Raw genomic sequence first — 23,532 nt, forward strand, 5'->3', positions numbered from 1 at the left:
TGAATATTTCATGACGACTCGCGTCTCGTCACTTTTGTTGCATGAAAATGAACAGAAAATGCAACAAAAATCACGTGTACGGCTCCATATGACGTTTATCGCGCTACAGACCATTACGCGTCACGTTACGTCCCAGAGCGGGGAATGTGGAATTGTAAAACTACAGGTCCCAGCATGATTAGGTGGCGTCAGCCCCCGGATTTAATTTCCGACCACGTGATCAATTATTATTTTATGTAAAAAATTTTTTTTCATTTTTTTTTTTAAATCCAGATCAAAAGAAAAAAATTGAAGCTTAAAAGATAAAATAACAAATATTATATCACCGATAGAACTGACCGTTTTACTTTTTCACCCTCATTAAAAATATGGCGGTCATTTTATTGCAGCAGTCGGCAAAATATAATCGATATCGGCAATGAATTACGTAGTTAAAGTAATATAATATCGCGCACAAATATCTTCCCATCTGCGGTCCGGGGTTATAAGACATTTGGTTTGTCAGAGACGCGTGGAAAGTTTTTGACCCCACTTATTGCCAGAATAAAGGACCGCCGTGCTCCACCAAGTTCTGAGCCCCTATGAGGGTATGTTCACACGGCTTATTTTCGGCCATTTTTCGGGCCGAAAAACGGCCGAAAAATCTGAGGCAGAACGCCTCCAAACATCTGCCCATTGATTTCAATAGGAAAAACGGCGTTCTGTTCAGACTGGCTGTTTTTTTACGTGGCCGTTTTTAAAAACGGCCGCGTAAAAAAACGCCAGTGAAAAAGAAGTGCATGTCACTTCTTGAACCGTTTTTTTATTGACTCTATAGAAAAACAGCTCCAAAAACGGGCATACAAAATACGGAGCAAAAAACGCGAGTGGCTTAAAAAACTTTTGAAAATCGGGAAATGTTTTCACTTGAAAACAGCTCCGTATTTTCAGACGTTTTTGATTTTGTGTCTGCACAAACCCTGACCATTCGCTTGAGATTTCAGAGCTTTAAAGATTTCTACACTAAATGCTGACGCAACGCATATTGATGCGACTAAAGGGACGCATTGTACATGTCCCTCAACTGTATGAATCCCACTTCATTTTCCATATCAATTTGAGTCACTGTGTACATACATTACATTACTTATCCTGTACTGATCCTGAGTTACATCCTGTATTATACTCCAGAGCTGTACTCACTATTCTGCTGGTGGAGTCACTGTGTACATACATTACATTACTTATCCTGTACTGATCCTGAGTTACATCTTGTATTATACTCCAGAGCTGCACTCACTATTCTGCTGGTGGAGTCACTGTGTACATACATTACATTACTTATCCTGTACTGATCCTGAGTTACATCCTGTATTATACTCCAGAGCTGCACTCACTATTCTGCTGGTGGAGTCACTGTGTATATACATTACATTACTTATCCTGTACTGATCCTGAGTTACATCCTGTATTATACTCCAGAGCTGCACTCACTATTCTGCTGGTGGAGTCACTGTGTACATAGATTACATTACTTATCCTGTACTGATCCTGAGTTACATCCTGTATTATACTCCAGAGCTGCACTCACTATTCTGCTGGTGGAGTCACGGTGTACATACATTACATGACTTATCCTGTACTGATCCTGAGTTATATCCTGTATTATACTCCAGAGCTGCACTCACTATTCTGCTGGTGCAGTCACTGTGTACATACATTACATTACTTATCCTGTACTGATCCTGAGTTACATCCTGTATTATACTCCAGAGCTGCACTCACTATTCTGCTGGTGGAGTCACTGTGTACATACATTACATTACTTATCCTGTACTGATCCTGAGCTATATCCTGTATTATACTCCAGAGCTGCACTAACTATTCTGCTGGTGGAGTCACTGTGTACATACATTACATTACTTATCCTGCACTGATCCTGTAATGTCGGGGTAGGGAGACAGACAGGTGAGCCCTAATCTACCCGCCACTCAGTCCCTGCCTACTTGCAACGACCCGCCCTAGGCGACGGGGTACAACTGGGCGACGGTCCCTACGCTCAATAGGTGCACGACAGAAAAACTGAGAAGGGTACAAAGAAGCCGGGGAAATGGGGAAGTTGCCCACGGGAACACCGTGAGCAACAAGCGAGGTGAACGAGCCGAGTCAGACCAGGAGATGAGCGAGGTACAAAAACGCTGAGCAGAAGAGTGGTCAGAAAAGCCAAGGTCAATAACAAGCAGAGGGTAGTAGTTCAAGAAGCTGCAGCAGGGCCAGGAAACCAGCAGAGAAGAATCACAAGCAAAGGAGGAACAGGAAAGGCAGGTATAAATAGACAGAGGGCGGGAGCTAGCTCCGTCTGGCCAGGCTGTGATAGGTTCTCCCACTCCTAAGCCTGCCATCCTGAGTGGTGGAAGATGGAGTCAGTCTCACAGACATAGAAGCAGGTGCAGACTGATTACCTATCGGCGTTGACACAGAAGCTGTGTCTGGCAGATCCTTTACAGATCCTGAGTTACATCCTGTATTATACTCCAGAGCTGCACTCCCTATTCTGCTGGTGGAGTCACTGTGTACATACATTACATTACTTATCCTGTACTGATCCTGAGTTATATCCTGTATTATACTCCAGAGCTGCACTCACTATTCTGCTGGTGGAGTCACTGTGTACATACATTACTTATCCTGTACTGCTCCTGAGTTACATCCTGTATTATACTCCAGAGCTGCACTCACTATTCTGCTGGTGGAGTCGCTGTGTACATACATTACTTATCCTGTACTGCTCCTGAGTTACATCCTGTATTATACTCCAGAGCTGCACTCACTATTCTGCTGGTGGAGTCACTGTGTACATACATTACATTACTTATCTTGTACTGATCCTGAGTTATATCCAGTATTATACTCCAGAGCTGCACTCACTATTCTGCTGGTGGAGTCACTGTGTACATACATTACATTACTTATCCTGCACTGATCCTGAGTTATATCCTGTATTATACTCCAGAGCTGCACTCACTATTCTGCTGGTGGAGTCACTGTGTACATACATTACATTATTTATCCTGTACTGATCCTGAGTTATATCCTGTATTATACTCCAGAGCTGCACTCACTATTCTGCTGGTGGAGTCACTGTGTACATACATTACATTACTTATCCTGTACGGATCCTGAGTTATATCCAGTATTATACTCCAGAGCTGCACTCACTATTCTGCTGGTGGAGTCACTGTGTACATACATTACTTATCCTGTACTGATCCTGAGTTACATCCTGTATTATACTCCAGAGCTGCACTCACTATTCTGCTGGTGGAGTCACTGTGTACATACATTACATTACTTATCCTGTACTGATCCTGAGTTACAGCCTGTATTATACTCCAGAGCTGCACTCACTATTCTGCTGGTGGAGTCACTGTGTACCTACATTACATTATTATCCTGTACTGATCCTGTGTTACATCCTGTATTATACTCCAGAGCTGAACTCACTATTCTGCTGGTGGAGTCACTGTGTACATACATTACATTACTGATCCTGAGTTACATCCTGTATTATACTCCAGAGCTGCACTCACTATTCTGCTGGTGGAGTCACTGTGTACATACATTACATTACTTATCCTCTACAAAAAGGGGTGGGGCCACCCGCAGCCAAACTAATTTACGCCAAATTTTCTTATACTAGGACTGCCATTTATAACGCCAGTCCTAATAAATTCCCCCCAATGTATAATCGAAAGTTGCAAAACTTTTATACAATGATTAATCTTTTTATTAACTTAAGATGGAAAATCCCCTTTAAAGCTCTTGGGCCTCTCGTCCAATCAGTGCAGAGGGAGCTCATATAGCGGCAGCGTCTTGTTCGGGTGCTGTCACATGTGACTTATTTGCGAGCACAGCTGGCCGCCGACGGCTGCGGGCCGCTTTTTCGGAGCCGTGCACCCATACAAAGTATAGGAGCACAGCCCGTAAAAAACAAAAAGTAGGACATGCTCTATAATTTCCGGCACGCTTCTACGGTACGATACGGAAAGGTGTCCGCGGCCAATAGATCCGGGCGGTTCCGCAATTATGGAGATTTTTTGCGGCCGTGTGCATGGGGCCTTACAGTGCAGGTATCAGAGCTGCGTCTTATAACAAGCGGAGCTCCTATGTGATTGTCGCATGTCCAGGACAAATTTTTTTCCCCTGGTAGTAATCGATGCAAGTTCCTATTTGACAGCAAGCAGAGATCTTAAAAACCTTGAGGAAGTGATACAGAAAGTATATTGAAAAATTGTATATCTACTCAGGAAGAATAATATCTTAGTAATCTTTGCTCAGTCTTTTGAGGCCGCGGGACTCCAGATTTTCCTAAGATTACTGGAATGATTAAGTTACACACTATATTTACATTTTCTGCGCCCTGCAAAACCGCCATCCGTATATGCATGATTGGGAATTGCCTAACATAATATTATTATAACAATTTTTCCCCTTAAAGAGGCTCTGTCACCAGATTTTGCAGCCCCTATCTGCTATTGCAGCAGATCGGCGCTGCAATGTAGATTACAGTAACGTTTTTATTTTTAAAAAACGAGCATTTTTGGCCAAGTTATGACCATTTTCGTATTTATGCAAATGAGGCTTGCAAAAGTACAACTGGGCGTGTTGAAAAGTAAAAGTACAACTGGGCGTGTATTATGTGCGTACATCGGGGCGTGTTTACTACTTTTACTAGCTGGGCGTTCTGATGAGAAGTATCATCCACTTCTCTTCACAACGCCCAACTTCTGGCAGTGCAGATCTGTGACGTCACTCACAGGTCCTGCATCGTGTCAGACGAGCGAGGACACCGGCACCAGAGGCTACAGATGATTCTGCAGCAGCATCGGCGTTTGCAGGTAAATCGATGTAGCTACTTACCTACAAACGCTGATGCTGCTGCAGAATCATCTGTAGCCTCTGGTGCCGATGTGGCCGACACGATGCAGGACCTGTGAGTGACGACACAGCGTGATCTCTGGAGAACACGGCTGTGTCTGCACTGCCAGAAGCTGGGCGTTGTGAAGAGAAGTGGATGATACTTCTCGTCAGAACGCCCAGCTAGTAAAAGTAGTAAACACGCCCCGATGTACGCACATAATACACGCCCACTTGGACTTTTACTTTTAAACACGCCCAGTTGTACTTTTGCCAGCCTCATTTGCATAAATACGAAAATGGTCATAACTTGGCCAAAAATGCTCGTTTTTTAAAAATAAAAACGTTACTGTAATCTACATTGCAGCGCCGATCTGCTGCAATAGCAGATAGGGGCTGCAAAATCTGGTGACAGAGCCTCTTTAAGGGTCAGTTCACACGTGGCGTAAATACAGCGGATTTTCGGCAACAAATGGCAGTTCTTGTGTTTTTTTGTGGCGGAATCGCATCGATTCCGCCGCTAAAAAATGTAACTCTTAGGGTATGTTCACACGTCCTATTTTTGGCCGTTTTTCAGGCCGTAAACACCCGAAAAATCGGAAGCAGAACGCCTCCAAACATCTGGCCATTCATTTCAATGGAAAAAACGGCGTTCTATTCCAACGGGCCGTTTTTTTACGTGGCCGTTTTGAAAAACGGCCGCGTAAAAAAATATCCGCAAAAAAGAAATGCAGGTCACTTCTTGGGATGTTTTTGGAGCCGTTTTTCATAGACTCTATTGAAAACAGCTCCAAAAACGGCCGTAAAAAACGCAGCGGAAAAAACTGTGAAAATCGCGAGCGGCTTAAATTAAAAAACTTCTGAAAATCAGGAGCTGTTTTCTCTTGAAAACCGCTCCGTATTTTCAGACGTTTTTGAGTTTGCATGTGAACATAGACTTATACTTACCCAGAAGTCTGTGTTTCTTCTTCCAGCGCAGCCTCCTGACGTTTCATCCCGTGTGACTGCCGCTGCAGCCAATCAGCAGTCTCCTAGGATGAAACTAAATGCTGCAGTTTTCCGCAGTGGACATTCCGGGTGAAAAACTGCACCACGGTTTGATGCGGTTTTCCGCCCGGAATTCCCTGCGGCGCAGAGGGCGTATACACTGCGTGCTTTTAATGAGTCCTCACGCAGCAGACTTTTTTTTGTTGCGAATTTCAAAGCAACAAAATCTGCATCTGTTAGGCCTCCTGCACCCGGCCGTAGCTGCGTGCACAGGCCGTGATTACGGCACAAACGGGCCGCAGAGTCTCATCCGCGGGCCGTCCGCAATCATGGACCGTGCACACACAAGACGTGCATTCATTTCAATGAGCCTGGACTGCAATTACGGACCATATAATGACGTCCTATTTTTTTTGCGGTCCGGGCTCCGGGCAATGTACGGACCATGGAAACTGCGGTCGTGTGCATTGGCCCATAGGATAGCACGTGTTCTATACTATCCGCAATTGCAGTTCTGCATCGCCGCTCCATTCAAACTCCACCCCTGTTCTCGTGATCGGTGCGGTTCCCAGCGATCACACACTTCCCACCTATCCTGTAGATAGGTGATCATTGATTCTGGGAATACCGCTTTAATGGGAGAAGGACGCAATATTAACCCTGCAGGGTATTTCCAAGGCCTTGCACTTTCCCCTGCAGACCAGCCTGCCGGCGGGGGCAGTTGATGGGCACATTTACTCCCACTAGCTCAGCTTTGACATTGTACAGATGGACTAATCTAAGGGGCACCTTCCTTGCTGACTGTTTCCCCTTTATTCTAGCTCAAGCTCACAGCATGCTGTTGGTAGATGCTGTGGGTACAAGAGAAGCCATTAAATTTGCATGAAGGGATAAAATTCCTTTAACGAGTCCCCTGTACAATAACATGAGGGTGCTTCGTAGCCAGACGTTGTGGGGGAAGGGGCAGCGGTGCAGCTGTAGAGGACCCTGGGCTGGACGTCTCATTCACCTACGTACTGACATGGCTGTTCTATAATGTGTTCTTCTACCACCCCATCCCCCCATGTGCCTCTAATAGCATTTTAAATAAACCTAAAAAGTTGAGTCATTTTGCTCATACTTTGCTTTACCATGTTGGTAACTATTTGAGTTATTTTATGTAATTTCCTCTAGTCACATCCAAAGCTGCTTTCAAAATCCTGCTGGTTGCCCTTGGAAACAGCAGTTTAGCTCCACCCCTACTGGTGACATCATTCCACTCATCGTCCATAGAGTGAATTCTGCTACTCCAGGTCTGATATATTAAATAATCGCTTCTTGGCCCTTTGGCTTAGATCACGTGTAATATCTGTTCCTGGCTTAGAGGAGGCCATTGCGGTGGATCACGCAGGTCATGCACAAGGCGGGTTAGACTAGGCTGGCTTAAAGGGGTTGTCCAGTTTAGAAAACCCATTTCCATAAACCTCATTGGGGGATTCTGCTGGGAGTTGTAGTTTCTCCACAGCTGGAGTTTTCCTCAGTAATCGTCTCTGTTGTGACCTCCGCTCCTTCCCCTTCCCCCTTGAGAAACCTTTTCGTGTGTTTCTATAAACTGTTCTCTTTGTCCTTTTTGGTAGTCGGACGGCAACGGGGATAATATCGAGATCCAAATCCTTCCACTGAGCCATTGTGCCGTGTCCTTATTGTGGATGAAGAGGCTTTACGTAGGAATGAGAGTTCAGACAGTTACAGCAGGAGCACAATATATATCCTGCAGCGCACAAGAACCAGTGACCTCAAAATACAGGGCCCGTGATGACACTTCATGTTAGACAGAAACTGGGGGTGGAGTGGAAGTTTATTTACTTTACTGATATAATAGGGTTCAATGTGGTTGTCTGCATAGGGTTAAAGGGGCGGCTTGTGACCTGCTAACCGACAGCTATTAAATTAACCCTGATTAAGGTGAATCCATCAGCAGAATAGCGAGTGCTGCTCTGGAGTATAATACAGGATGTAACTTAGGATCAGTGCAGGATAAGTAATGTAATGTATGTACACAGTGACTCCTCCAGCAGAATATTGAGTTCAGCTCTGGAGTATAATACAGGATGTAACTCAGGATCAGTACAGGATAAGTAATGTAATGTATGTACACAGTGACTCCACCAGCAGAATAGTGAGTGCAGCTCTGGAGTATAATACAGGATGTAACTCAGGATCAGTACAGGATAAGTAATGTAATGTATTTACACAGTGACTCCACCAGCAGAATAGTGAGTGCAGCTCTGGAGTATAATACAGGATGTAACTCAAGATCAGTACAGGATAAGTAATGTAATGTATGTATACAGTGACTCCCCCAGCAGAATAGTGAGTGCAGCTCTGGAGTATAATACAGGATGTAACTCGGGATAAGTAATGTATGTACACAGTGACACCACCAGCAGAATAGTGAGTGCAGCTCTGGAGTTTAGTACAGGATGCAACTCAGGATCAGTACAGGATAAGTAATGTAATGTATGTACACAGTGACTCCACCAGCAGAATAGTGAGTGCAGCTCTGGAGTATAATACAAGATGTAACTCCAGATCAGTACAGGATAAGTAATGCAATGTATGTACACAGTGACTCCACCAGCAGAATAGTGAGTGCAGCTCTGGAGTATAATACAGGATGTAACTCCGGATCAGTACAGGATAAGTAATGCAATGTATGTACACAGTGACTCCACCAGCAGAATAGGGAGTGCAGCTCTGGAGTATAGTACAGGATATAACTCAGGATCAGTACAGGATAAATAATGTAATGTATGTACACAGTGACTCCACCAGCAGAATAGTGAGTGCAGCTCTGGAGTATAATACAGGATGTAACTCAGGATCAGTACAGGATAAATAATGTAATGTATGTACACAGTGACTCCACCAGCAGAATAGTGAGTGCAGCTCTGGAGTATAATACAGGATGTAACTCAGGATCAGTACCGGATAAGTAATGTAATGTATGTACACAGTGACTCCACCAGCAGAATAGTGAGTGCAGCTCTGGAGTATAATACAGGATGCAACTCAGGATCAGTACAGGATAGTAATGTAATGTATGTACACAGTGACTCCACCAGCAGAATAGTGAGTGCAGCTCTGGAGTATAATACAGGATGTAACTCAGTACAGGATAAGTAATGTAATGTATGTACACAGTGACTCCACCAGCAGAATAGTGAGTGCAGCTCTGGAGTATAATACAGGATGTAACTCAGGATCAGTACAGGATAAGTGATGTAATGTATGTACACAGTGACTCCACCAGCAGAATAGTGAGTGCAGCTCTGGAGTATAATACAGGATATAACTCAGGATCAGTACGGGATAAGTAATGTATGTACACAGTGACTCCACCAGCAGAATAGTGAGTGCAGCTCTGGAGTATAATACAGGATATAACTCGGGATCAGTACGGGATAAGTAATGTATGTACACAGTGAGTGATCTGCTTTGGTAGATTATATATAAAGTATAGATGGTGATCAGAGGTGGCGGTGCCCTTTATGCCAGGCTCCGTTATAGCTGTGGTCCTGCTGGTAATTGTACTGTATGTAGGATTTTCTTCTGCTATATATAGTGAGACGTCGGCCTTCGCTCAGTAAATACTGTTACTTAATAGAATCAGATTTGCAGAGCTGCCTAATCCCGGGTATTTTCTCTTGCAAGGATTTGGTTGCCCATAAATGATTAGAGGACGGCGCTGGTCTCCGAAGGGGATATTATCCTCTCATTGATTGGCTGGTAGACTTCCTATGTAGTTATGTGGTAATTATATTTTCATTTTAATAATGATGGGGGTGGGGCGATAAGAAACGAGTCCTTAGGTTCATGTATCAATTTATGTTACTTGTCACTAGCCATAAATGAGTGAAAGTAATCTGTAGAAAGAAAAGGTAACTGGGGAGCGCCAGAGTCCGTCCTCCTGTGTAAAGTCTATCAATATTCCTTTCAGCCATTTCTACGTTTTCTTGGCCTCCATCTAATAGATGACATAGGTTGTCACCCAGCTTTCTACATACACTGAATGACATAAATCCACACTATAATGCAGAATTCCACCCCACTCCCTCTTCTATGCTTTGCTTGTATAAGTGTCAGTCTTTACTGTAGTTGTAGCATTCTGTTCATGAACCAGAAAGGCCAGGATGAGCAGTGCTACAGCTTATCAGTAAGTAATGCCGCATGCAGGAGTCGCTGGGTGAGTATTTCAGCAGCCATGCTTGTCTTCATTTACTTATTTTTATACATGAAATGTCCTATAATAAATTTCAATGGCACAAACGCCAACGTGTAGCATTCCCCATCAGGAAATGTAAAAAAATGAGGGCCGGGTGCTATATGAATATATATATATATATGCGCTATTTCAGGCTCCGTAGACTGTATTATATGATGGTGGCGCGGTGTACGGAGCGTCATGTATCCGGCTCAGGTACAGATCACTGCATGCACGCGGCATCTCTGCAGCTGGGGTTCACTTGCCTGGCGCTGCCCTCGCTTGGAATACCAGTAGAACCAGTCCAGGCGACTCCTGGGTGTTATTACAGCATGAAGTAGCTGCTTGTAACCACAAAGTCTCCGGATTCCTCAGTGTGAATGGTTTTCATGATTTGATTATTTTCTCTCTCTATCCGATTGGAGAATTTCAACCTGGGATTAGTTTTACTACCCGATCCTGGAATGTGTGACCCGGTGACATTAATGACACCGCAAGACCAGGCACAGTTTCCTCTCATAGTATGGATAGTCTGCTACAACAACGCCACCCTGCAAACATTTATATATTATTAGCCTTTATAAACATCCATCCATTATACATATAGGGAAAGATCTGCACAAAAAGTGGAGTCACTGTGTACATACATTACATTACTTATCCGGTACTGATCCTGAGTTACATCCTGTATTATACTCCAGAGCTGCACTCACTATTCTGCTGGTGGAGTCACTGTGTACATACATTACTTATCCTGTACTGATCCGGAGTTACATCCTGTATTATACTCCAGAGCTGCACTCACTATTCTGCTGGTGGAGTCACTGTGTACATACATTACATTACTTATCCGGTACTGATCCTGAGTTACATCCTGTATTATACTCCAGAGCTGCGCTCACTATTCTGCTGGTGGAGTCACTGTGTACATACATTACATTACTTATCCGGTACTGATCCTGAGTTACATCCTGTATTATACTCCAGAGCTGCGCTCACTATTCTGCTGGTGGAGTCACTGTGTACATACATTACATTACTTATCCGGTACTGATCCTGAGTTACATCGTGTATTATACTCCAGAGCTGCACTCACTATTCTGCTGGTGGTCACTGTGTACATACATTACATTACTTATCCTGTACTGATCCTGAGTTACATCCTGCATTATACTCCAGAGCTGCACTCACTATTCTGCTGGTGGAGTCACTGTGTACATGCATTACATTACTTATCCTGTACTGATCCTGAGTTACATCCTGTATTATACTCCAGAGCTGCACTCACTATTCTGCTGGTGGAGTCACTGTGTACATACATTACATTACTTATCCTGTACTGATCCTGAGTTATATCCTGTATTATACTCCAGAGCTGCACTCCCTATTCTGCTGGTGGAGTCACTGTGTACATACATTACATTACTATTCCTGTACTGATCCTGAGTTACATCCTGTATTATACTCCAGAGCTGCACTCATTATTCTGCTGGTGGAGTCACTGTGTACATACATTACTTATCCTGTACTGATCCTGAGTTATATCCTGTATTATACTCCAGAGCTGCACTCCCTATTCTGCTGGTGGAGTCACTGTGTACATACATTACATTACTATTCCTGTACTGATCCTGAGTTACATCCTGTATTATACTCCAGAGCTGCACTCATTATTCTGCTGGTGGTGTCACTGTGTATATACATTACATTACTTATCCTGTACTGATCCTGAGTTATATCCTGTATTATACTCCAGAGCTGCACTCACTATTCTGCTGGTGGAGTCACTGTGTACATACATTACATTACTTATCCTGTACTGATCCTGAGTTATATCCTGTTTTATACTCCAGAGCTGCACTCCCTATTCTGCTGGTGGAGTCACTGTACATACATTACATTACTATTCCTGTACTGATCCTGAGTTACATCCTGTATTATACTCCAGAGCTGCACTCACTATTCTGCTGGTGGAGTCACTGTGTACATACATTACATTACTTCTCCTGTACTGATCCTGAGTTACATCCTGTATTATTCTCCAGAGCTGCACTCACTATTCTGCTGGTGGAGTCACCGTGTACATACATAACATTACTTATCCTGTACTGATCCTGAGATATATTCTATATTATACTCCAGAGCTGCACTCACTATTCTGCTGGAGGAGTCACTGTGTACATACATTACTTCTCCTGTACTGATCCTGAGTTACATCCTGTATTATACTCCAGAGCTGCACTCACTATTCTGCTGGTGGAGTCACTGTGTACATACATTACATTACTTCTCCTGTACTGATCCTGAGTTACATCCTGTATTATTCTCCAGAGCTGCACTCACTATTCTGCTGGTGGAGTCACCGTGTACATACATAACATTACTTATCCTGTACTGATCCTGAGATATATTCTATATTATACTCCAGAGCTGCACTCACTATTCTGCTGGAGGAGTCACTGTGTACATACATTACTTCTCCTGTACTGATCCTGAGTTACATCCTGTATTATACTCCAGAGCTGCACTCACTATTCTGCTGGTGGAGTCACTGTGTACATACATTACATTACTTCTCCTGTACTGATCCTGAGTTACATCCTGTATTATACTCCAGAGCTGCACTCACTATTCTGCTGGTGGAGTCACTGTGTACATACATTACATTACTTATCCTGTACTGATCCTGAGTTACATCCTGTATTATACTCCAGAGCTGCACTCACTATTCTGCTGGTGGAGTCACTGTACATACATTACATTACTTATCCTGTACTAATCCTGAGTTACATCCTGTATTATACTCCAGAGCTGCACTCACTATTCTGCTGGTGATGTCACTGTGTACAAATCTTGTGTCTTTATCAACATTACAGTCTGTATTCTACTCCAGAGCTGCAGTTACTATTCTGCAGGCTTCAGAGCTGAAGTCTCCTACCATTTCCTGCTAGCGCTATGAGCTCCTGCTTGCTCTGGTACAATACCTAGGGCTGCATAAGGCTGGGTTCACACGACCTATTTTCAGACGTAAACGAGGCGTATTATGCCTCGTTTTACGTCTGAAAATAGGGCTACAATACGTCGGCAAACATCTGCCCATTCATTTGAATGGGTTTGCCGACGTACTGTGCAGACGACCTGTTATTTACGCGTCGTCGTTTGACAGCTGTCAAACGACGACGCGTAAAAATACAGCCTCGTCAAAAGAAGTGCAGGACACTTATATACATTATATGCGGGACACTTATATACATTATATGCAGGACACTTCTTTGGACGTTTTTGGAGCTGTTTTCTCATAGACTCCAATGAAAACAGCTCCAAAAACGGACGTAAAAAACACCGCGAAAACGGCGCGAAAAACGCAGCGAATAATGCGAGTTGGTCAAAAAACGTCTGAAAAGCAGGGTCTGTTTTCCCTTGAAAACAGCTCTGGATTTTCAGACGTTTTTGGTCACTACGTGTGCACATACCCTAACATTAATACTTTGCTGCAGCTTTGGCAGTGTTGATGTATAGTGACACCCTACACAGGACAGTGGATAACATGTGACTGCTGCGGTTGTGCTTCTTAGCTACAAAAAAATGAGGGGAACGGAAACTTGACTTGAGGTCTCTGGTTACATTTGGCTGATGGCAGCAATTATGACACGTGGTCAGGAGGACGAGCTGCTGAGCGATCAGGGGACGACATAGATATAATATTATATATGGCTGTAGTCAGGGAGCTGCGTCTTGAGACTTCCTAGGTTACAATATCCGTAAATGGGAGATAAGGAATATTTCCCCTTAGAACTCTGATAAGGAGAATCCAGCGTGACCGTATAATGTCTCCTGAGCGAACCGCAGCCGGCCAAGTGGAATTAGATTGTAGGCGCTGATGAGGATCTGGCTAATGCAAAAAAAACAAAAAACGAATATGAATAATATATGCTATAAGGCCTCAAGCACACGTCCGTGGCCCTTTATACGGCCGCAAATCACAGATTCGCAAAACACGGACCGCACACGGATGGCTTACATGCGCGGTCCGTAGTTTTAACGGACCAATGAATAGAGTGGCCGAGACTGATCCTCAAAATAAAACAAAAAAACGGATGTGTGAATGGCTCTATAGAAATGAATGGGTCAGTGTGATATCCGTTAAAAAACTGAAGAAAATCACTGAAGTGGGCACGAGGCCTTATACTGTAAAACTGTTGTTGTTTTTTAAAATGTAAGGCTATGTTCACACCCTAGACTAAAAACGGCTGTAAAATACGGAGCTGTTTTCAAGGGAGAACAGCCCCTGATTTTCAGCCGTTTTTTTATGCATCAGCCGTTTTTTGATGCGCACTTTAAGGCCGTTTTTGGAGCGGTTTTTCTATTGAGACAATGAAAAACGGCTCCAAAAAGGCTCAAGAATTGACATGCAGTTTTTCCCATTGAAATCAATGGGCAGATGTTTGGAGGCGTTCAGCCCCCGTATTTTCAGCCGTTTTTCGGGGTGTTTACGGCCCGAAAAACGGCTGAAAATAGGCTGTGTGAACATACCCTAATACATGCAACATTTTAGAAAGAAAGATATGAGATAGATATATGAGATGATAAATATTAGATAGAGAGATAATAGATATCAGAGATAGATATGAGATTAGATAGATAGATATTAGATGATAGATATGAGAGATAGATAGATAGATAGATATTAGATGATAGATATGAGATCGATAGATATGAGATAGATAGATAGATATGAGATAGATAGATAGATAGATAGATAGATAGATAGATAGATAGATAGATAGATAGATAGATAGATAGATATGAGATAGATAGATAGATAGATAGATATGAGATAGATAGATATGAGATAGATAGATAGATAGATATGAGATAGATAGATATGAGATAGATATGAGATAGATAGATAGATATGAGATAGATAGATAGATAGATAGATAGATAGATAGATAGATATGAGATAGATAGATAGATAGATAGATAGATAGATAGATAGATAGATAGATAGATAGATAGATAGATATGAGATAGATAGATATGAGATAGATAGATAGATAGATAGATAGATATGAGATATGAGATAGATAGATAGATAGATAGATAGATATTAGGAGATAGATAGATAGATATGAGATAGATAGATATGAGATAGATAGATAGATAGATATGAGATAGATATGAGATAGATAGATAGATAGATATGAGATAGATATGAGATAGATATGAGATAGATATGAGATAGATATTAGATGATTAGTTTATATTACAGCTGATTAATCTTTTACATTGTATACAGTTACAGACATTTAACACCAGCGCTCCATGTAAAACCATTGAAGACCTCACCAGCGGCGTTCCAATGGCACAAGTACTTCACCAAATGTAAGTGGTATTTTATGAGAAAAAAATTCTGTCTTACTTTGAACTATTATTGAGTATTTGTGTGGAATAAAGTCGTCCTTCGTTTCAGTCTTATGTAGATAAATTACTGTATAATGAGAAGTTCTGTAACTTTCTAATGGAAACAATGTGTTAGAAGGGTCCCCTGAAAATAAGATGATCATAGGATGTCCCACTGCTGAGACCTCCAGCGATCATCTAACATGCAGGGGAACTGAGTAAATAAAGTGTTCAATTCTCCTACAGCGCCACCACAGGGGAAATGAAGTATTACATGGTGCCTAATGACATCAGTGGGCTATCAGTGTAATGTGCAGGTCCTCCAGAGAGAAAGACCTTCGTTCTAGTCATTTTATGACCCAGCTATTAGTTGAGGGTCCTGATCGTAGGACCCCCCACCCCCCTTTATTAGCTCTGAATTCCTTAATTGGGCATTTAAAAATGAATTTCTTAAACTTTCCTCATGAGTCAGTGACAGGAGCTCATTCTGCACGCTGACAGCTTGTAGTTTATAACTTTATAGATGATCCGTCAGCCTCCAGCGGTTTCCCAGCGCTGCCAGGCCCAGACCTGCTCTATGTATTCACTCTCACACTGGCAGAGATGCCAGCACGCGGCACTGGCTGATCAGTACATTTGTACCTTCCTGTGTATTGGTGATTTTAACTGCCAGGAAAAGTAATACAATACATAATATGGATAATAAAAGTTCACAAGTCACAATCCGTACCTGTCGGGGCTTCGAAGAGACGACTGGGTCAGTATATTAAGGTTTAATCCACAACAAAATCCACATGTCTTACATGTGGATTTTGCTGCAGATTCACTACAGATTTCGACCCGGCTACATTGAAGGTGGTAAAATCTGCGCTGAAAATCAGCAGGACTTCCGCAACAGAATGAACGCGCTGGTTTCTCTGCGTGTCAGATGTCCGTTTCATGCCATGAGATTATAAAAATGCCTCAGCAAATCCTCCAGGTGTGAATTCACCCTTAAGGGCACCTCCAGTGTCATCTTAATGTGGCTGAAGTTTGTTGCGTACGTTTGCCATATAGTTCATCCCCATTTCTGCCTCTCTCTGTAGATAGAGCCGGTTTCCCCTCCCCCACTGCTGGTAGTAGTCTGTATTCTGTAGATGGATCTTTGCTCAGCAGGTTTAGTGGTGTTCCTGTCACGAAGATACATGAACTGAATTTAGACTCCTATTTACAGGGGAGCGTTACCCCAAGGAAACTAGGGATGAACTGGATTGTAACAAAGTTTTTAACCTTAAAGGAGTTTCCTGGAATCGGCAAAAAGCTGAGAGGGAAATGCCATACACAAAAAAAGACCTATTACTCACCTGACCAATCCCCTGGCGTTCCAGCTCAGCCGCTCCCGTGCTCCCCCGCCGCTCCTTGTAGACAGTGCTGCAGTGATATCCTGTCCGTATATCCATGTGATCGCTGCAGCACTGTCAACAAGGAGCGGCTGAGCTGGAAAGCCAAGGGATTTGTCAGGTGAGTAATGGGTCTTTTATTGTGAGGGGGGGGGGGGGGTTGGTATATAGGGTTTACCGCAGTCGCATGCTCTTGATAGAACGTGATTGGCATACCCCCTTACTGGCCATTGATTGCCTGCAGTAGATGCTCCGTTAGTCAACGTGCGGCTCCAACGAGTTGTGGAAAAATGTGAGAAGTTCTGAAGAAGATCCCACCAGTTCCGCTGAGAAAATATATAGGGATATATACATATATATAAGGGTATGTTCACACGGCAGCGTCCGTTACGGCTGAAATTACGCGGCTGTTTTCAGGAGAAAACCGCTCCGTAATTTCAGCCGTAATGGCATGTGCAGGCGTCTTTAGCTGCGTCCATTACGGACGTAATTGGAGCTGTTTTTCTATGGAGTCCATGGAAAACGGCTCCATTTACGTCTGAAGAAGTGACAGGCACTTCTTTGACGCGGGCGTCTTTTTTACGCCCCGTCTTTTGACAGCGGAGCGTAAAAAAAATGACCGTCTGCACAGAACATCGTAAGACCCATTCAAATGAATGGGCAGATGTGTGCCGACGCTATTGAGCCGCATTTTCGGACGTAATTCGGGGCTAAAACGCCCGAATTACGTCCGAAAATAGTGTGTGTGAACCCAGCCTAAGTATTTGCACCCATGATTAGAGTTGCAGGCACTGATTGGTTGTGTCCTCTCCACAGAGACAGCTCCTTTTTTCATGAGTCCTGGTTATCTCGTATTAAAGAAGATGTTGGAGAGAACCGGAGGATAAAGGTATCCACGAGTGTTACATGTTTTATTATTTCTTATTCCTCATTGGTTTATTTGATATAAATGGACCAGACTATGAATGGGGTGAGACGGCCCGAAACGTGCAAACTGGTTCAGCGGCTTCTGATATTTGGCTTTCAACATGTGAAATGATAAGATGTCAAGTTCTACATTTATGACTGACTGACCAGTTTAAAAGTGTGTGGTGGGGGAGGGGGCGATATTATGGGATCGTACTTTGTACCCACAGCACCACTTCTCTCCGTGCAGCTATGCCGCCCCCTCCCCCCTGACATTGCCAATACTTCATTGTATGGTACATACATTGCGTTATTTATCCTGAGTTACAATCTGTATTATAATACATTTACAATTCTGGTTGTTACTGGAAACAGTCAGCAAGCTTGTTGTCAGACACACCCCTAACCGTTTACCTGAGTTCCTATAGCGCAGTGCACACAGTTGGTTTTTCCTACATCAGATGACTTCACACAGCCTGGTTTAAAGACAACATTTCCCAGATGGTAAATCACCAGATAAAGTTCTGTGCAGATACTGAACACGCAGGGAATGCAGGGAGATTTCAGCTCTGAAGGCTTCAGAATTGTGACTGTAACTCAGGATCAGCACAAGTCAGTGCATGATGTTGTAGCCGGGTTTTCCAGAACTACAGTTTGGCGTTTTAAAGCTACGAGGAGTTGTCTTTAGTCATCCAGACACATGACATCCCACATACATCCTGGGAGCCAGCCGTCCATTCCAGACCTCCTAGGAGCTCCATGGTGTTTGAGGATACAGCTATAAAATATGACATATAGCATTTTAATTGAGTGCGTCCCGGGACACCGCTCTTTTGTATGTCGTGTGACACAATAATAAAATCTGGAAAGGATATTGCTTGTTATAATGATACTGGTTTATTTCTGCCTTTTCTGTATCTAGATCAGTAATCTAAAGAAGATCCTGCAAGGAATTGTGGACTATTACCGCGAGGTAAGAGAAGAACCCAAATACCCAACACTTTGTATATATACGTTCCCTGTGACAGACCTACAGTGGGATTCCTTCTTTAAAGAGTTATCCCCAACTCAGACATTTATGTACACAGTGACTCCACCAGCAGAATAGTGAGTGCAGCTCTGGAGTATAATACAGGATGTAACTCAGGATCAGTACAGGATAAGTAATGTAATGTATGTACACAGTGACTGCACCAGCAGAATAGTGAGTGCAGCTCTGGAGTATAAAAAGAACTAAGTGTGCCAGGCACACTGAAAGCCAATTTCCCAACTGCTGACTAGTATTGATTAAAAAGTAACTTTTATTAATTTTGCCACTAAGAAGTCCATATGGACATGAACAATAGATACAAACAATTTAAAAATTGTAGCCAATGTTGCTGCTGCACACGCTCAAATAACACTCCGTCTGCATGTATTGCCAGACAGAGCACAAGGTGCTGGGATTAACAAGATACCAGATCTGACAGATCGGCTGCTGCAGACTGCCGCGTCGTGACAGATTCAGTGTTACTCTCAAAGTTAAATTCAAATGTGCGTGCTGGGATTGCTAGGCAAGCATGGCTGTTTAAAATAATAAATTTAGCCCCCCCGACATGTTTCGCTGTCAACACAGCGTCCTCAGGGGATCAAAACGGGGCTAGCCCCGTTTTGATCCCCTGAGGACGCTGTGTTGACAGCGAAACATGTCGGGGGGGCTAAATTTATTATTTTAAACAGCCATGCTTGCCTAGCAATCCCAGCACGCACATTTGAATTTAACTTTGAGAGTAACACTGAATCTGTCACGACGCGGCAGTCTGCAGCAGCCGATCTGTCAGATCTGGTATCTTGTTAATCCCAGCACCTTGTGCTCTGTCTGGCAATACATGCAGACGGAGTGTTATTTGAGCGTGTGCAGCAGCAACATTGGCTACAATTTTTAAATTGTTTGTATCTATTGTTCATGTCCATATGGACTTCTTAGTGGCAAAATTAATAAAAGTTACTTTTTAATCAATACTAGTCAGCAGTTGGGAAATTGGCTTTCAGTGTGCCTGGCACACTTAGTTCTTTTTGTATTCATTACGTGCCTGCCAACTGCTGGGGTCTTCCCAGTACTCAGCTCTGGAGTATAATACAGGATGTAACTCAGGATCAGTACCGGATAAGTAATGTAATGTATGTACACAGTGACTCCACCAGCAGAATAGTGAGTGCAGCTCTGGAGTATAATACAGGATGTAACTCAGGATCAGTACAGGATAAGTAATGTAATGTATGTACACAGTGACTCCACCAGCAGAATAGTGAGTGCAGCTCTGGAGTATAATACAGGATGTAACTCAGGATCAGTACAGGATAAGTAATGTAATGTATGTACACAGTGACTCCACCAGCAGAATAGTGAGTGCAGCTCTGGAGTATAATACAGGACGTAACTCAGGATCAGTACAGGATAGTAATGTAATGTATGTACACAGTGACTGCACCAGCAGAATAGTGAGTGCAGTTCTAGAGTATAATACAGGATGTAACTCAGGATCAGTACAGGAGTAGTAATGTAATGTATGTACACAGTGACTCCACCAGCAGAATAGTGAGTGCAGCTCTGGAGTATAATACAGGATGTAACTCAGGATCAGTACCGGAGAAGTAATGTAATGTATGTACACAGTGACTCCACCAGCAGAATAGTGAGTGCAGCTCTGGAGTATAATACAGGATGTAACTCAGGAACAGTACAGGATAAGTAATGTAATGTATGTACACAGTGACTCCACCAGCAGAATAGTGAGTGCAGCTCTGGAGTATAATACAGGATGTAACTCAGGAACAGTACAGGATAAGTAATGTAATGTATGTACACAGTGACTCCACCAGCTGAATAGTGAGTGCAGTTCTGGAGTATAAAACAGGATGTAACTCAGGATCAGTACAGGATAAGTAATGTAATGTATGTACCCAGTGACTCCACCAGCAGAATAGTGAGTGCCGCTCTGGAGTGTAATACAGAATGTAACTCAGGATCAGTACAGAATAAGTAATGTAATGTATGTACACAGTGACTCCACCAGCAGAATAGCGAGTGCAGCTCTGGAGTATAATACAGGATGTAACTCAGGATCAGTACAGGATAAGTAATGTAATGTATGTACACAGTGACTCCACCAGCAGAATAGTGAGTGCAGCTTTGGAGTATAGTACAGGATGTAACTGAGGATCAGTACAGGATAAGTAATGTATGTACACAGTGACTCCACCAGCAGAATAGTGAGTGCAGCTCTGGAGTATAATACAGGATGTAACTCAGGGTAAGTACCGTATAAGTAATGTAATGTATGTACACAGTGACTCCACCAGCAGAATAGTGAGTGCAGCTCTGGAGTATAATACAGGATGTAACTCAGGATCAGTACAGGATAAGTAATGTATGTACACAGTGACTCCACCAGCAGAATAGTGAGTGCAGCTCTGGAGTATAATACAGGATGTAACTCAGGATCAGTACAGGATAAGTAATGTATGTACACAGTGACTCCACCAGCAGAATAGTGAGTACAGCTCTGGAGTATAATACAGGATGTAACGCAGGATCAGTACAGGATAAATAATGTAATAATGTATGTACACAGTGACTCCACCAGCAGAATAGTGAGTGCAGCTCTGGAGTATAATACAGGCTATAACTCAGGATCCGTACAGGATAAGTAATGTAATGTATGTACACAGTGACACCACCAGCAGAATAGTGAGTGCAGCTCTGGAGTATAATACAGGATGTAACTCAGGATCAGTACAGGATAAGTAATGTAATGTATGTACACAGTGACTCCACCAGCAGAATAGTGAGTGCAGCTCTGGAGTATAATACAGGCTATAACTCAGGATCCGTACAGGATAAGTAATGTAATGTATGTACACAGTGACTCTACCAGCAGAATAGTGAGTGCAGCTCTGGAGTATAATACAGGATGTAACTCAGGATCAGTACAGGATAAGTAATGTAATATATGTACACAGTGACTCCACCAGCAGAATAGTGAGTGCAGCTCTGGAGTATAATACAGGATGTAACTCAGGATCAGTACAGGATAAGTAATGTAATGTATGTACACAGTGACTCCACCAGCAGAATAGTGAGTGCAGCTCTGGAGTATAATACAGAATGTAACTCAGGCTCAGTACAGGATAAGTAATGTAATGTATGTACACAGGGACTCCACCAGCAGAATAGTGAGTGCAGCTCTGGAGTATAATACAGGATGTAACTCAGGATCAGTACAGGATAAGTAATGTAATGTATGTACACAGTGACTCCACCAGCAGAATAGTGAGTGCAGCTCTGGAGTATAATACAGGATGTAACACAGGATAAGTAATGTAATGTATGTACACAGTGACTCCACCAGCAGAATAGTGAGTGCAGCTCTGGAGTATAATACAGGATGTAACTCAGGATCAGTACAGGATAAGTAATGTAATGTATGTACACAGTGACTCCACCAGCAGAATAGTGAGTGCAGCTCTGGAGTATAATACAGGATGTAACTCAGGATCAGTACAGGATAAGTAATGTAATGTATGTACACAGTGGCTCTACTGTTATGTAGTTATATATATATATGTGTGGTCAGCAGCAGACGCCATGTTCCCAGCTCTTTGCTATAGTAAACTTATGTCACAATGTAAAAGTTTGTTTTTTTCCCGCACAATTTTCAGGTAATAAATCAGAACATCTCTGAGTATCTTCTCCCGGATTGCAGCCAAATTGCGGAGACCACAGATCCAGCAGAGATGGGGCGCGTACTGCAGCTAATATTGGGGTGTGCTGTGAACTGTGACAAGAAACAAGGTAAAGTGTGATAGAAACATCCAGGTTACACAAGATTGAGCTTTTTTGGGAATAAGGTTTCCATGTATGAACAAAGCATTGTGGGTAATTTAAAAAACAAAACTGTGTTTGTATTTTTAAAATTGGGTCTTGATCTCACACATTCCCGTCACTTCATCTTGATGTATTTTATTAAATTTTGGTTTCCGTAAAGAAACAAAACAAAACATTGATGGGAGAAATACTCTGGGATTATTAGTCACATGTGACATTATGAGTTAGGGTTTTATTAGGGACACCAGGGGAGGTTCTCACATGGTCCAAAATAGGCTGAACAAAATATTAACCCCCTTATATACCCTAGACCACCAGGTATTACTCCCCCATTTTACCCTAGACCACATGGAACAAAATATATATATATATCCCTCATATATCCTCACTATGACCCTAAGATCTCCCCTCCCCCATGACTACTCTTTAACAGTTGCTGCACACTTCCAATTACTAATACCAGTCAAAAAAATCCAGTTTTTCAGTACAAAATCTCACTAAACTAAGTCCTATTCCTGCCCGGACAATCCGCTTCAGTTACATTATTTCTCAGTATTCTGGATAGACATAGCAGGACAGTAAGGCTGAGTTCACATGGGGCGGATACGCTGCGTAAAAGCACGCAGCGTATCCGCCATGTGCGCCGCAGGGAATTCCGGGCCCAAAAATGCACCAAACTGTGGTGACGTTTTTCAGCCTGAATGTCGGCTGCGGAAAACTGCAGCATTAGCCGTCCTCCTGGGATGACGTTTAAACCCAGGAGACCGCTGCAGCCAATCACAGACTGTAGCGGCGGTCACATGGGATGAAGTATCATCCCAGGAGGACGGCCCTCTGACGTCATCCAGGCC

General features: G+C 42.9%; 1 protein-coding gene and 1 pseudogene across 1 annotated transcript in view; both read left to right on the forward strand.

Annotated features, from left to right (window-relative positions):
* The window catches only part of HOOK1 (hook microtubule tethering protein 1), a 52,160-nt gene that overhangs the window by 387 nt on the left and 28,241 nt on the right, over positions 1 to 23,532 (forward strand). The window contains exons 2-5 of the mRNA XM_075832702.1: positions 15,426 to 15,511; positions 17,725 to 17,797; positions 18,737 to 18,787; positions 22,516 to 22,648. Coding sequence (XP_075688817.1) covers positions 15,426 to 15,511; positions 17,725 to 17,797; positions 18,737 to 18,787; positions 22,516 to 22,648 — 343 coding nt within the window. The remainder of the gene's footprint in view (positions 1 to 15,425; positions 15,512 to 17,724; positions 17,798 to 18,736; positions 18,788 to 22,515; positions 22,649 to 23,532) is intronic.
* LOC142658222 (U2 spliceosomal RNA) lies at positions 7,193 to 7,402 on the forward strand (annotated as a pseudogene).

Source organism: Rhinoderma darwinii, chromosome 7, assembly GCF_050947455.1.
Source record: "Rhinoderma darwinii isolate aRhiDar2 chromosome 7, aRhiDar2.hap1, whole genome shotgun sequence".
Lineage (NCBI taxonomy): Eukaryota > Metazoa > Chordata > Amphibia > Anura > Rhinodermatidae > Rhinoderma > Rhinoderma darwinii.